The sequence below is a fragment of the Furipterus horrens genome, unplaced genomic scaffold (assembly GCF_987537825.1).
Source record: "Furipterus horrens unplaced genomic scaffold, mFurHor1.1.pri manual_scaffold_1, whole genome shotgun sequence".
NCBI classification, from domain to species: Eukaryota; Metazoa; Chordata; class Mammalia; order Chiroptera; family Furipteridae; genus Furipterus; species Furipterus horrens.
Window position 1 is genome coordinate 74,540,413 of NW_028327171.1, and position 14,653 is coordinate 74,555,065.

Sequence of the window (14,653 nt, forward strand, 5' to 3'; positions counted from 1 at the left end):
TTCCTAACCCATCCTTCCTTCTCTTTCTACCTTTTAGAGTAATTCTTCAGTTGTCTCTTGCTTTTTTCCATGTTGTATAGCTGTACTTAGTGGAATACATAATGATTAAGCTATTTGATGATTTTTTCTAAAATGAGTGATGATGTCATTAAGATGCTAAGAGTTCTATGAAAACAAGTGTTCTGTGATAGAATAGGTGGTTTGAATAAAATAATATATTTAAAATAATTCACAGACAATACAGCAGAGGCACCATTGAATCAGAGAAAATTTTAACATCTATTACCTTATAAGTGCTTTTCAGCTGAATGTCAGCTCTGGTTTAAATGAAGTTCAACAGGTATCTGTACTGTGGAGAACTTTTAATATGCTAAATTTCACTGTTGGTCTCTTGGAAGAAATGCAACAGTCATAATTTTTCAAAATGTATATGTTCATAAAAGTGAACCCTTCCATTTATAGTTTTTCTTGGCACTGTCATTTCATGAAAGACTTTGTGGAGAAAAGCCATTTTTATCATCATCATCTACCTTATCCAAAATAATGTACTAGATGCAATCATTTAAATAAAAATTTATTTCTGAAAACTTTAAGGATCACATGATTTTACTTTTTAAAAAAATCTGATAACATATATTTACTTATTTTTAAAGACACTTTATTTTTTTTCTATTTTCTATTACCTTTTATCCCTCTTATACCATCTTCCGTCTTCAATCACTCCCTCCATCATGTAATCACCACACTGTTGTCCATGTCCATGAGTTCTTTCTCTCTTTTTGCTCAATCTCTCACACCCCAATTTCCCTCAAGTGCTGTCAGCCTGATTTCTATCTATTAGAGTCTGTCTCTATTTTATTTCTTAGTCCCGTTTCTTTCATTAGATTACACCATATGAGTGAAATTGTATGGTACTTGTCTTTCTCTGAGTGGTTTATTTCACTTAGCTTTATGTTCTCCAGGTCCATCCATGCTGTCACAAAAGGTAAAATTTCTTCTTTTTTATAGATGAGTAGTATTCCACTGTGTAAATGTTTTATTCATTCATCTACAAATGAACACTTGGGCTGCTTCCAGATCGTGGCTATTGTGAATAATGCTGCAATGAATATATGGGTACACATATTTGTTTGAATTAGTGGTGTGTGTTTCTTTGGATAAATTCCCAGAAGTGGAATCACTTGGTCATAAGACAGTTTCATTTTTAATTTTTTGAGGTAACTTCATACTGCTTTCCACAGTGGCTCCACCAATCTGCATTCCCACCAACAGTGCAGAAGTGTTTCCCTTTCTCCATAACCTCTCTAGCCCTTGTTGATTTATTGTTGAAGTTATTCTGATAGGTGTGAGATGATATCTCCTTGTGGCTTTAGTTTGCATTTCTCTGGTGATCAGTGATGCTAAGCATCTTTTCATATGTCTGTTGGCCATCTATTTGGAAAACAGTCTATTCAGGTACTTTGTCCATCCTTTAAATTGGTTGCTTGTTATTTTGGTGCTGAGTCTTATAGGTTCTTTATGAAATTTGAATATTAACCCCTTATTTAAACTGTCCTTTAAACTGTTTTATGAAATATTTAGATGTATAGCCAAAAAAGTGACTTTTTCTAATGTTGTTATCCACATTTTCAATGTTTTTCCTTTCCAGCTTTAAGAGACAATAGGATCGAGCTGGTTCGGGCTTCTTGGCATGAACTGAGTATCAGTGTCAGTGACGTGTCTCTCTCTGATGAAGGACAATACACCTGTTCTTTATTTACGATGCCTGTCAAAACTTCCAAGGCCTATCTCACTGTTCTTGGTAAGTACAAGGGACAAACACAATGCATTCACAAGCCAGAGAGATGTGTACTGCTAAAGCAACATGATTCAAAAACACATATATTTTGAAGATCATAATAATAAATGTAGTTTAGTCCCTTCCCTGCTACATTATAACAAAAGACATTACAAAATTACTTTCCTCCTTTTATAAATAGACAAAGGGAGGTGTAAAAATTTGTATGGCTTCTGAGAGCACATAGCCACTTAATTTCTTAGCCAGCAATAAACACCAGGTTTCTTGTTTTTCAATTAAATTCTTTTGTATAAACTCATCTATGTATTGATGTATTGTATATGTAGTGATCCTTTCATAAAGTTATAGAATAATGAGTGTAATAAATTCCAAGTGTATATTGGGTACTCCTCCATTTTACCATATCAGGCATATGAGAGGTGCATCCTCTAATATGTATGGCTTTCTAATGTGATCCCTTCGTGTATTTCAGTGCACTTAAATGACCTTGACATTTCTATGTGTCTTCTCAGCTTTTAAACTTGTCTTTTTCTAGATTTTTAAATGAAGTACATAATGCCACTTGTGCATGCAGCTTGTAGTGTCTTTGTGCTTCTATTCTCTAAATATTGAGCTGTTTTTTAAAAGGTTAAAGTGACACACAAAAGAGCAATACATTCATAGAGTTTCCAAGGAAATATAATTCATCTCAGAGCTTTCTGTGATTCCACAAACGTTAGTGACCCAGTCAGCTCAAATTGCTGCAGTTTATCCAAACACACCTGTGTACTGAACAAGTTAGAGGAATTTCAAGAAGGATATTTTTTGCCTGTTTGACTTCCTGTTTTGATACTTAAAGGCCTAACATTGCATTTAAAAGAACTAACACATGCTGTTTTTTTCTTTTCTTTTTTTTTTTTTTTTGAGGGGGTGGCATTTAAAGTTAATCCAAATAGTGAATTGGTTTTGTGCGTAGGATAGGAAACCTGTCTCTTTGCAAGTCCCACTGAGACTATTTTATCAAAAATCTTCACAAGCTTGCCATTAAGAACAAAATATAACCACAAAAATTGAATATTTTGGGATAACAACTGCTGAAGGTTAATGTGTTGTACTGTAGAGAGCCACCTTGAGACACCAATAATAGGCAACTGGCTGATTTCAATTTATTAAATAGTGCTGTGATACAGATTTTTTAAAGACAATATGAAAGTGAAAATAAACTAGTCAGCTAATTGGAGCGTACCCTATACATCTGTTATTTATCTTTTCTGTTATTGTTTAAATGTGTATTATTCTTATATTTTCTTTCCAACATGATTACATTTTATTCTTTTAAAACTGAATTAAATACTATGATAAAGAGGCTTCCAGTCTGCCTTTCTTATTGAATAATTTTGGAAGAAGTTTTGGTAAAACTGTACCATGATAACAGAATACCAATTTCCAAAAAATGTGGAATGTTCTATTATTTAAATTACCCATGTACTAGCTATACTCCATATTAGTAATCTGCTTATTGACTGGATGATTTGGACTAGAAGAGGCAATAAGTGGTTAGCATTAAAACTAGTTTATATCATACTCCACAAAACTAGAATTGCATTTCTAATACAAATGACACCAAGGGACATTCTCTACTTTAGAAGAATTAGAAATGTAAGTATGATTGCAATTACTGATTAGTCTTTTGATGCATTTTCTTGAACAAAATGCCTTTTCTTGAATAAAGTAATAGAAGAAAATATCATTTTTAAGCTTTAGAATTATGAAATATGAGTGAAATGTGTTACTTAAGTTAAATCATAATTTGCTAAAAAATAAAAAATGTTCTTTGTGAATTTTTTCCCAATGCAAACAATGTGCATTTTTAAATTCCTATTCTAGTAAGTCTCAAAATATATTGAAGTTATCATTAAGATTTGCACAGTGTATCTTTATTTGTAAAATATAATTTCAACAATTACTTTGAACTAAATTAATGATTATATGTTTATAATATATATATACAAACATACATACACTCATATATGCATACATGTATGTAACATATTATCTATATCTATATATTGTAAGCCGTTTATTTTATTTTACAGCAATATATTATTCTTGATTGAATTTATTGTCAGCTAACCACCCAGTTTACTTTGTTTGTAAAAGTAATAGTCACAAGAATGAACCAACATTGGGGATTGATTTTTACTTCCTTTGTTTGTTTATATTTCAGGTGTTCCTGAAAAGCCTCAAATTAGTGGATTTTCATCACCAGTTATGGAGGGAGACTTGATGCAGCTGACTTGTAAGACATCTGGTAGTAAACCTGCAGCAGATATAAGATGGTTCAAAAATGACAAAGAGATTAAAGGTAAAGAACGGAAAAATGTCCCCAAATCAAAATTAATGTACACAAAGTAGTATGAAAAGTTTTATACACTTTGCATTTTCTTTTCCAAAGCACATCCACTTTCTAAGTGTAATTTGAACAAGATTTATACATTTCCTAAATTAGGTAGTTTAACAATATATTTTAATATAATGTATGTGCCCTATTTCTTATTATGTGAAAGAACTCTAAAATAATATATAACTCATGGAAAAGTTGGAGAAATAAATGAATCAATATATAAAAAGGGACATGAGTTAATATATAAAAACACCTACATTTGTGATTGACAATAAATAGTAAGCACTAAGTGTAAGTTAGATATTATTTCAAAACTCATCTATAGTATTTAGATTATAGCAGAGAAACTTCATGAATTATTTCTTAAACTTTTTGATTTCTGGAATTACAAAGTTTTGACAATAACACTGACTAAACATCAATAAATGTAATTGCTAGTAAATCTCACAGAGGGCAAAAACAATGTACTCATCTCAGTAAAAATATACAGTACAGGCATACCTCAGAAATATTGCAGGTTTGGATCTAGACCACCACTACAAAGCTGATATCACAATAAAATAAGTCACACATTTTTGTTTGTTTGTTTCTCAGTGCATATAACAGTTATGTTTATATTATACTCTAGACTATTAAGTGTTCAACAGTATTATGTCCAAAACAACAATGTATATATTTTATTAAAATATACTTTATCTCTATAAAATGCTAATCACCATCTAAGCCTTCAGTGAATTGTAATCTCTTCGTTGGTGGAAAGTCTGATGTCTTCTGCACTAAGTGACTTTTTCTTTTATAAACAATTTCTCTGTAGCATGTGATGCTCTTTGATAGTATTTACCCTCAGAACGTCTTTCAAAATTGGAATGAATCTTCTCAAAACCTGCTGCTGCTTTATCAAGTTAAGTTTATGTAACTTTGAAATCTTTAGTTGTCATTTAAACAATCTTCACAGCATCTTCACCAGGAGTGGATTCCATCTCAAGAAAACATTTTCATTGCTCATCCATAAAAAACAACTTCTCGTCCATTGAATTTTTTTCAGGAGATCCCAGCAATTCAGTCACATCTTCAGGTTTCACTTCTATTTTACATTCCTTGCTATTTTCACATCTGTAGTTACTTCCTTCACTGAAGTTTTGGGCCCCTCAAACTCATCCATGAGGGTTATAATCAACTTCCAAATTCCTGTTAATGTTTATATTTTGACCTCTTCCCATGGTCATAGATCTTCCTAATAGTGTTTAGAATGGTGAATCTGTTCTAAAAGCTTTCAATTGAGTTTTCCAAAGTCCATCAAAGGAATCAATATCTATGGTAGCTATAGCTTTATAAAATTTATTTCTTAATGGTAAGATTTGAAAGTCAACATTACTCTTTGGGCCATAATACCCTATTGTTTAGTCAGCAGGTATGAAAACAACATGAATCTTGTACACCTCCATCAAAGTTCTTGGGTGACCAGGTGTGTTGTATATGAGCAGATATATTTTTAAGGATTTCCTTTTTCTGAGCAGTACGTCTTAACAGTGGGCATAATATATTTAGTAAACCATGATGTAGACAAATATACTGTCATCCAGACTTTGTTGTTCTATTTATAGAGCACAAGCAGAGTAGACTTAGCATAATTCTTAAGGGCCCTAGGATTTTTTAAATAATATTGAGAATTGTCTTCAATTTAAAGTCAACAGCTGCATTAGCCCCTAACAAGAGAGTCATCCTGACCTTTGAAGTTTTGAAAGCAGGCATTGACTTCTCCTCTCCAATTATAAAAATCTTCCAATATGAAGCTATTTTGTCTACATTGAAAATCTGTTGTTTAGTGTAGCCACCCTCATTGATTATCTTAGCTAGATCTTCTAGATAACTTACTGCAGTTTCTACATCAGCACTTGCTGCTTCACCTTGCACTTTTATATAATGGGTATGGATTATTTCCTTAAACCTCATGAACCAATTGTTGCTTGCATAGAGCTTTTCTTCTGCAATTTCCTCACCAGTCTCAGCCTTTATAGAATTGAAGAGAATTAATTAGAGTCTTGCTCTGGATTAGACTTTAACTTAAGAAAATGTTGTGGCTGTTTTGATCTTTTATCTAAAACACTAAACTGTCCTCCATATCAGCATAAAGCTGTTTTGCTTTCTTATCACTCATGTGTTCACTGGAGTAGCTTTTTTAATTTCCTCAAGAACTTTTTCTTTGCATTCACATCTTAGCTAACTCTTTGGTATGGTAAGCCAAGCTCTTGGCTGGCCTCAGCTTTTGACATGTCTTTTTTTACTAAGCTTAATTATTTCTAGCCTTTGAGAAGTTAGAGTTGTACAATACTTCCTTTCACTTGTGCACTTAGAGGCCATTGTGGCATTATTCACTGGCCTAATTTCAATATTGTTGTGTCTCATGGAATAAGGAGGGGCAAAGAGAGAAAGAAAGAAGGGGGAATGGCTGGGTGTTGGAGCAGTCAGAACACATGCAACAGTTATTTATTAAGTTCAGCATCTTATATGAGTGCAGTGTGTGACACCCTAATTACAGTAGTAACATTGAAGAGCACTGATTACAGATAACCATACAAATACAATAATAATAAAAAGTTTGAACTATTGTAAGAATTATCAAAATGGGACACAGGGATACAAATTGAGCTAATGTTGTTGTAAAAAATAGTGTGGATAGATTTGTTCCACATAGGGTTGCCACATACCTTCAATTTGTAGAAAACAATATTCATGAAGCACAATAAAGCAAAGCACAATGATGTATGCCTATAATTTAAATATAGATGTATTCTTACTTCATACCCTCTTACTTCATACATCTAAATTTAAATATGCATACATACACAAACATTCCTTTAAGGGGCACATAAGTTTATAGAGGAGATAACAGGTAAGGTTAGTAGTGGTATTTTTACCCCACATACAAGTATCTTAGACTTGATATCACATGTATATTAAAATCCAAGTATAAGAATTGTTTATGATGATTGTTAAAAAGGTTTCCTATGTGCATGGTAATATGTAAATTTTGAAAACAACCTTCTAGGAGAAGGGTTTATGCAAACCGTTGTGATTATTTTAATTTATGATTCTAATATCTTATCTCAGATTAAAAATTATTCTTACTAATAGGCATGCAGCCCAACAGATAGGATTGCTTATACTTCTATGGTTTATAATTCATAAATTATTCAGTTTCTTTTTTGTTATAATTACTCTTTCTATATATTTCATTCCCCAAATCAGACTTAAATGCAATTTATCTGTAATCACAACCTTTATTTCAGATCTTGTAATACATTCATTTAGTGGATAAAATTTAGAGAAATATAAGCCTCCAAGACACAAGTTAGATATCTTGCTATGTGAAATTAAACTTTCAGGTTACTGTGTAACTTGATCTTATATTCTGCTATTCAAATCTGCTTTTAGGATATGTTTGTTTAGGCTTATCTAGATTTGTTTAGCTCTTTCCTAAATGAATCTCCTAAAATGCTTCCAGAGTTAACTTACTATTACAAGAATTTGATCAAGCCACTCTATCTTTTCTTTTTTAAATTAAGTTTATGGGGTGACAATGATGAATAAGGTTATATTGGTTTCAAGTGTACATTTCTATGATATATGCTATGTATATTGCATTGTTTTCCCACCACCCAAAGTAAAATCACCTTCTGTCACCATATATTTGACCCCCTTTACCCTTTACAATTACCTCACCCCCCTTCCCTCTGGTAAACACTATACTGTTGTCTGTGTCTGTAAGTTTAGTTTTATATTCCACATATGAGTAAGATCATATGGTTCTTAGCTTTTTCTGATGGATTTATTTTACTTAGCATGATATTCTTAAGGTCCACTCATGTTGTCACAAATGGAAGTATTTCATTTTTTCTTATGGCTGAGTAGTATTCCATTGTATACATGTACTACATTTTCTTTGTCCAGTCTTCTATTGAAGGACACTTCACTTGTTTCCATGTCTTGGCCAGTATAAATAGTGCTAAATGGACTTCCGGCCAAGACTGAGGCATAAATACACAGTCTGCATCTCCTCACAACTAAGAATGAATTTACAACCACTTCAAAACAAAAACAAAAATAATACAAAAAATAAAAAACAGAAAATCGAAACTATAAGGAAGTTCAGCAAAGAAATAAAGAAGAAATAATCAGCCAGAAAGGTAGGAGGGGTGGAGTCAGGACAGAGAGGAAGAGGCTGCAGAGCAGCAGCTGCAGAGGTGGTGCTTGGCAGGCAGCATGGCTGGCAGCATGGCTAGCAGTACAATGACTGCAGCCATGGTGAAAAACACAGTAATGCAGCTTAAGTCTGAGAAATGATTCTAACCCCAAACAAGATGGACCTCAGCCCCAGACCAGACTACACAGCTTGCAGTTCTAGTGCTGGGGAAGTAGAGCTGCATTCATTCTGAAAGCCAGTGGAGGTTGGGGTGGAGGAAGAATCTACCAGCCTCAAAAAGGAGGCAGCTTGCTTAGTACAGGAAGGGGGAAAAGTGCCTGGAAAAGTGGTGGCAACCAACATTGTATCTCTCAGACCCCCGCCCAACATACAGTGCCAAAACACGGTGAAACAGGTCACCAGCACTACTGAATACCTAAGGTTCCACCCCTTGTAACATAACAAGTGCGATGGCCCTACCCAAATCACAGAGGCAAACACAGAAAACTGTCAAGAGGAGGAGGCAGAGAAGTATGCCCCAGAACGGGGAGCAGATCAAGGTCCCAGTGACAGAACTAAGCAAGGAGCAGATATCTAACCTAACAAATGAGGAAATAGCAAACCTAATAGATGCACAGTTTTAAGGCTCTGGTGATAAAGCTGCTCCCAGGATTGACAGAAAAGGTTAAACAAGATGGAGAAAGAATGAAGCCTATGCTGGGTGAAATGAAGGAAAATCCATATGAAACCAGTGGTGAAGGAAAGGAAAACAGTGTTCAATTCTACAGAAGGAGGAAATTAGAATTGAAAAAAATGAGGAGAGGCTTAGAAACCTCTAGGATAGCTTTAAAAGTGCCAAAATCTGAATGATAGGGTCCAGGTGAAGAGGGAGAGCAAGAAATTGAAAAATTATGTGAAAAAATAATGAAGTAAAACTTCCCTGATTTGGGGAAGGAAATGGACAAATGGATCCAGGAAGCACAGAGAGTCCCAAACAAACTAGACCCAGGGAGGACCACACCAAGAAACATCATAATCAAAATGCCAAAGGTTAAGGATGAAAAGAGAATCTTAAAAGCAGCAAGAGAGAAGAGATTCATCTACAAAGAGGTACCTATAAGATTGTCAGCTGATTTCTCAAAAGAAACTTTGTGGGCAAGAAGGGAATGGCAGAAAATATTCCAAGTGATGTAAAACAAGGACCTACAACCAAGATTACTCTATCCAGCAAAGCGATCATTCAGAATGGAAGGGCAGATAAAGTGCTTCCCAGACAAGGTAAAGCTAAAGGAGCTCATCATCACCAAGCCATTATTATATGAAATGTTAAAGGAACTTATTTAAGGAAAAGAAGATCAAAACTATGAACATTAAAATGAAAAACAGAGTTACATGAAAATTGTGATTGCTTCATTCTATTTAAAGCTAACTGAAGAAAAGTGAAGTCTTACATTGCCTACATAATAAATTCCTAAACACTTTATCTAGAATCAAAGATCTTACATGATTATTTGACCCCCACATTTCTGTTTATTGTTCATGTCTCTATCACACAAAATGTTTTATAGTTACTTCACATGCTTTTACTTGGCATAAATACATGAAGTTTCTTTCTTTAGAATGCTCTACTACCTATTTTTATCCAGACCCACAGGATAAATTCTGTTGATTATTTAAGAGCTAGTATTTATTTACTGAATATTTATTGAATGCCTACCTTCATTAATGAACTGTTAAACCTTCACAAAAGGTAGGGCTAATCTCTGTTTTATATTTAATACAAAATCTTTAGCCAGTTCATATATTTATTACCATGACTGTTAGATACATGTTTATAGGTTCATATTCCAATTGTGAAGAAAACGTTGTTTTACTTGTTTATATCTTGTGTTGTTAATTTTTGTTTCATGTATTTTTCTATTGAACTCCACAGAATCTACGTTGAGAACTGGTAGAATATATCTTTAATCTAAATACTCTGTTTAGTATTGAAAAACTAGTTTGGACCTAATACCTAATATAGGTTGTATAAAATTTTAATTTGAATGAATAAAATATTAACTTGTGATAAAGATATTGTGAATTATCTGAAGCTAACTTAAAAGAAAAAAGAAAAAAGACTTGGGTTCCCTGAGTTTAAAGTTTCTGTATCATGTATGATAAAAATAAACTGAAAGTATTAGTATTAGTATTTAAACTTCCAGTGTACACCATGCATCAATGATTTTTCAGTCTTCTATGAAAGTGTCCCTTTCCAATTAAATCTGTACTAGACTAGGCACTGCATTATATGAAAAAAAATAGCTGTGTGCATGTATATACAACTTGGAGTTTTCCTCAAGACTCTTCAGGCCATACTATGATATTTTATGGAATGAGTTAAAAAACAATTGTTGCATGTTGGTATAAATAATTTATAAAGACAAATAAGTACCAAAAATCTTTGAGAAGCCTTTTATAATTTCTTATCAAAGAAAAGAACTTTTTTGTGATATAGTAGACAAAAGACAATCTATACATATTTGAAGTGTACAGTTTGATATATTTTTACAAGTGATGAAACCATCACCATAATCAAGATAATGACTATAATTTTTATATACAAAAGGTTGGTCATACTCCTCCAAAATTTCTCCCCCCCAAGCACTGTTTTTGCTTTATGTCATTATAGATTAATTTATATTTTTTATAATTTTATATAAATATTATCAAATAATATGTACTCTTTATTATTTTGATTTATTTCTATCGACCTAAATATCTTGAGATTCATCCATGTTGCTCCATATGTGTTAGTTTCTATTTATTGCTGATTAGTATTTTATTGTATAAAACTATGCCATAATTTATTTATCCATTTATCTTGTGATAGACTTTTGGGTTAAGTTTACAGTTATTAATATCATATTTTTTTACTTTTATGAGTCATATTTTGGTATTATATGTAAGCTATTTTTGCCTAATGCAAAATCATAAAGACTTCCATAAATTTTATAATTTTAGGTTTTGAATGTTTTTATTTTTATTTTTAACAGTGCCCTTGTCTTTTATTTCTCTCAAATTCATTATTTCTAGGTTAGTTTTGATTGACTGATTGATCTCACTATAGAGAGCATTTTCCTGCTTTGAACGCATAGTTTTTTAATTAGATCCAGACATTGTAAAGTTGTACCTTTTGATGCTGAATATTCTCATACTTCTCTAAGCATTCTTAAGCTTTTTTTCTGGTTAAGTTACTTAGAAAGAGTTGAATCCTTTTAGAGTTCCTTTTAAATTAAGGTGAGACCAAACAGTATTTATTCTAAGAATATTTTTTTTCTCATTAATGTGGTAAAATCCTTCTGAGCACCCAGTACACCAGTCAAGTCGGTTAGAACAGGCACTGTTCCCAGTTCTTTGTGAGCGTCATATAGTACTGCCTCTAATCCTTGTAGGTGGTTCTTCTCCAGCCTCAGTTTTATCTCTCAGATGCACTGGTCAGTATTTATTTTGCTGAATACTGGAAGGGGCACTGAAGATATCTGAGTCCTCAATTTGTGCAGCCCTCTCCTTTTGATATTCTGCCCTAGCAAGCTTGAGCTACGTTGGCCTTCCAACAAACCCAGCTTTACCTCCTTACCTCAGGAGGCCACCAGGTTCTACATTGGTTTTCCTCTAGGCCCAGAACTTAAAAATCTTTCAACGCATTAAGCAAGAACAAACTTTAGCATTTACCTCACTTTTTTCTCAATTTTCAAGGATCACTGTCCATCGTTATAATGTTCAATATTTTGAAAACGGTGATTTTTTTTGGTGAGAGGTAAATCTGTCTCTATTATTCCATCTAGGCTGGAAGCAGAAGACTTTCTGTCTTTGTTTTTGAAATATTTTATTTCAATGACAGAGTATCTTAATTTGGTTTGCTTGCTGGTTTTGGGGTGAGATAATAAATTTTAAAGAATGAATGTAAATGGGAGTGAAATGTATTTATACTCACGTTGGCAGAATATTTTAGATGAATAAGTTTGGTAGTTTTAAAGTTAGAAATTTTTTATTTAACCACAAAATTCAGTGCTGTTATAGGTTCTTATACATTGTGAGAATGGAAAGAAAAGTTCTAGCATGTGTATAATGAGCTAAATAAAGATAATTATTTAATGGATTTTACTCATTGTCAAGAATAAGCATTCTATCAAAAAAAGTTTTTCTTGAACTCTACTTTTTTCATTTATGTTTTTAATTTAAGGGTTAAGAAGTACACACCTCAATAATTTAGGACTCATCAACCTATAAGCAGTCTTGAGATTATAATAAGGTAAATATTGAAAGCTGCTAGCTTTTTAGCTCTCATCTGCTAAAGGAGGGATTCAATTGCGGCTCAACTTCTCCTAGATTATTTCCTGAGGATCCTTTATGGCTTCTTCACACACTGTGAAAAAAGTCCCTCCTATTCTTTCACTTTAGATTTTTCATGGAAATCAAATTCTTAATGATTTTTGTGAAATCTGGGAGAGAACATCTTGTTCTGATCAACTTTGCTTACAATATTCTTTGAACTCATTAGGGTATTTTATAAAATTTGTAAATTAGATCTTTCTAAAAGTGATCCTTTAATTTTTGATCAATAAAATTCATTAGATTCAAATAGTTTTTTACAGTATTAATTGACATTTTAGTGTAGCAGTAGCTAAATGCATTGGTAACCTTTCTTCTATTTGTGTTGGTAATGGGAAATTCTAGATAGATTATTTTACTGAGATTATTTTCCAGTAGTATAGATTAACATTGGATAATAAAGTAGTAATCACATTTCATTCTCTATTTTACTTACTACCTTGAACACTACATACTCTGTTTCTTGAAAGTAGTCTTACATATAGCCTTTATCTTCCAAGAGAATGACCAATCTTGTTTCTCTTCATTCAATAATTCTTTAGTGTTCATTATTTGTACACTTCCTAAACTGAAGCCAAACAAGATATTATCCATTTTTATTTATTTTATATTACAGCTTCATTGAGAGATAACTAATATACCATCAACTTAGCTAAATTTTACAATTCATTGGTTTTTAGTAATTTCAGTTTTATGACTCTCACCACAATCAATTTTTACATTTAGATCACCCTAAAGAAATGTCATACCTATTAGTGATCACTCTCTATTTCCCTCCCCATCTATAGGAAACCATTAATCTACTTCCTATGTGTAAAATTTACCCATTTTAAACATTATATATAAATGAAATTATGCCATATTTTGAATACCTTCTCAGCATAATGTGTTCAAGGTTCATCTGTATTATAACATATGGTACCCTGTTATTTTTTCATTGAATATTTTTCATTTAATATTCCCTTATATGCATATGCTACATGTTATTTACCCATTCATCAATTGATGGAAATTTGAGTTTTCATACTTTTTGTCTATCATTAATAAATCTGCTATGAAAATTTAGAAGCAAGTTTATGTATAGAAGGTTTTTTTAAATTTCTGTTGGGTATGTACCTAGGAAAGGCTTTACTAGGTAATTTGTTTTCTGTTTTCTGTTATTTGAGTGGTTTGTTTTAGATGTCCATATGTTTGTAATTGTTACATCTTTCTAATGGATTGACACATAATATTATGGAGACAGGTTGATTTCCCTACCATTTCACATTTTGTTTTCTGGTCTCTATAGTTTCTGATGGGAAGTAAATCAGTTAATATTTTGTAGTTCCTCTGTGAAAATTTCTTTTCTATTTCTTCTTTTGAGATTGATTTTTTTTCTTTGTCCTTTGACATTTTTGTTATGATATTTCTGGATGTAGATCTTTTTATATTTAAACTTCTTAGAATTCATTGAGCTTCTTGGCTTGGTAGATTAATGTTTTTCATAAAATTATGTTAAGTTTAGATTAGTATTTCATTAACATTTTTCTAATCTTTTCTTTCTACTTTTTTTCTACTTTTCTTCTGGTGTTCTTATTGCCTAAGTGTTGTGTTTAATGGAGTCCCTCATTAATTTTTCTTTTCTTTTTTTCCTTTTCTTCAAATACATGATCTGTATTGATCTGTATTTCTTTTGCTTCATAACTATCATTGAGTCCTCAACTAAATTTTTCATTTTACTTACTGCATCTTCAACTCCAGGTCTTCATTTGGTCTGCTTTATAATTTCACCCTTTTTATTGATGTTTACAATTATTTTGTTTTACTTCTTTAAGTATGGTTTCCTTTAGTTATTTGAATGTATTTAACATGAATTATTTGAAGTCTTTTTCTGTTAAGTTCATTTTTTGGGGCTTCTTATCCACAGTTTTTAATG

The 14,653-nt window shown here is 32.2% G+C and overlaps 1 protein-coding gene across 1 annotated transcript in view; it reads left to right on the forward strand.

The window, feature by feature from the left end:
• Nucleotides 1-1,689: 1,689 nt before the first annotated feature.
• Nucleotides 1,690-14,653, forward strand: part of CADM2 (cell adhesion molecule 2) — a 177,949-nt gene continuing 164,985 nt past the window's right edge. The window contains exons 1-2 of the mRNA XM_090290236.1: nucleotides 1,690-1,801; nucleotides 4,005-4,142. Coding sequence (XP_090146362.1) covers nucleotides 1,762-1,801; nucleotides 4,005-4,142 — 178 coding nt within the window. The 5' untranslated portion in view covers nucleotides 1,690-1,761. The remainder of the gene's footprint in view (nucleotides 1,802-4,004; nucleotides 4,143-14,653) is intronic.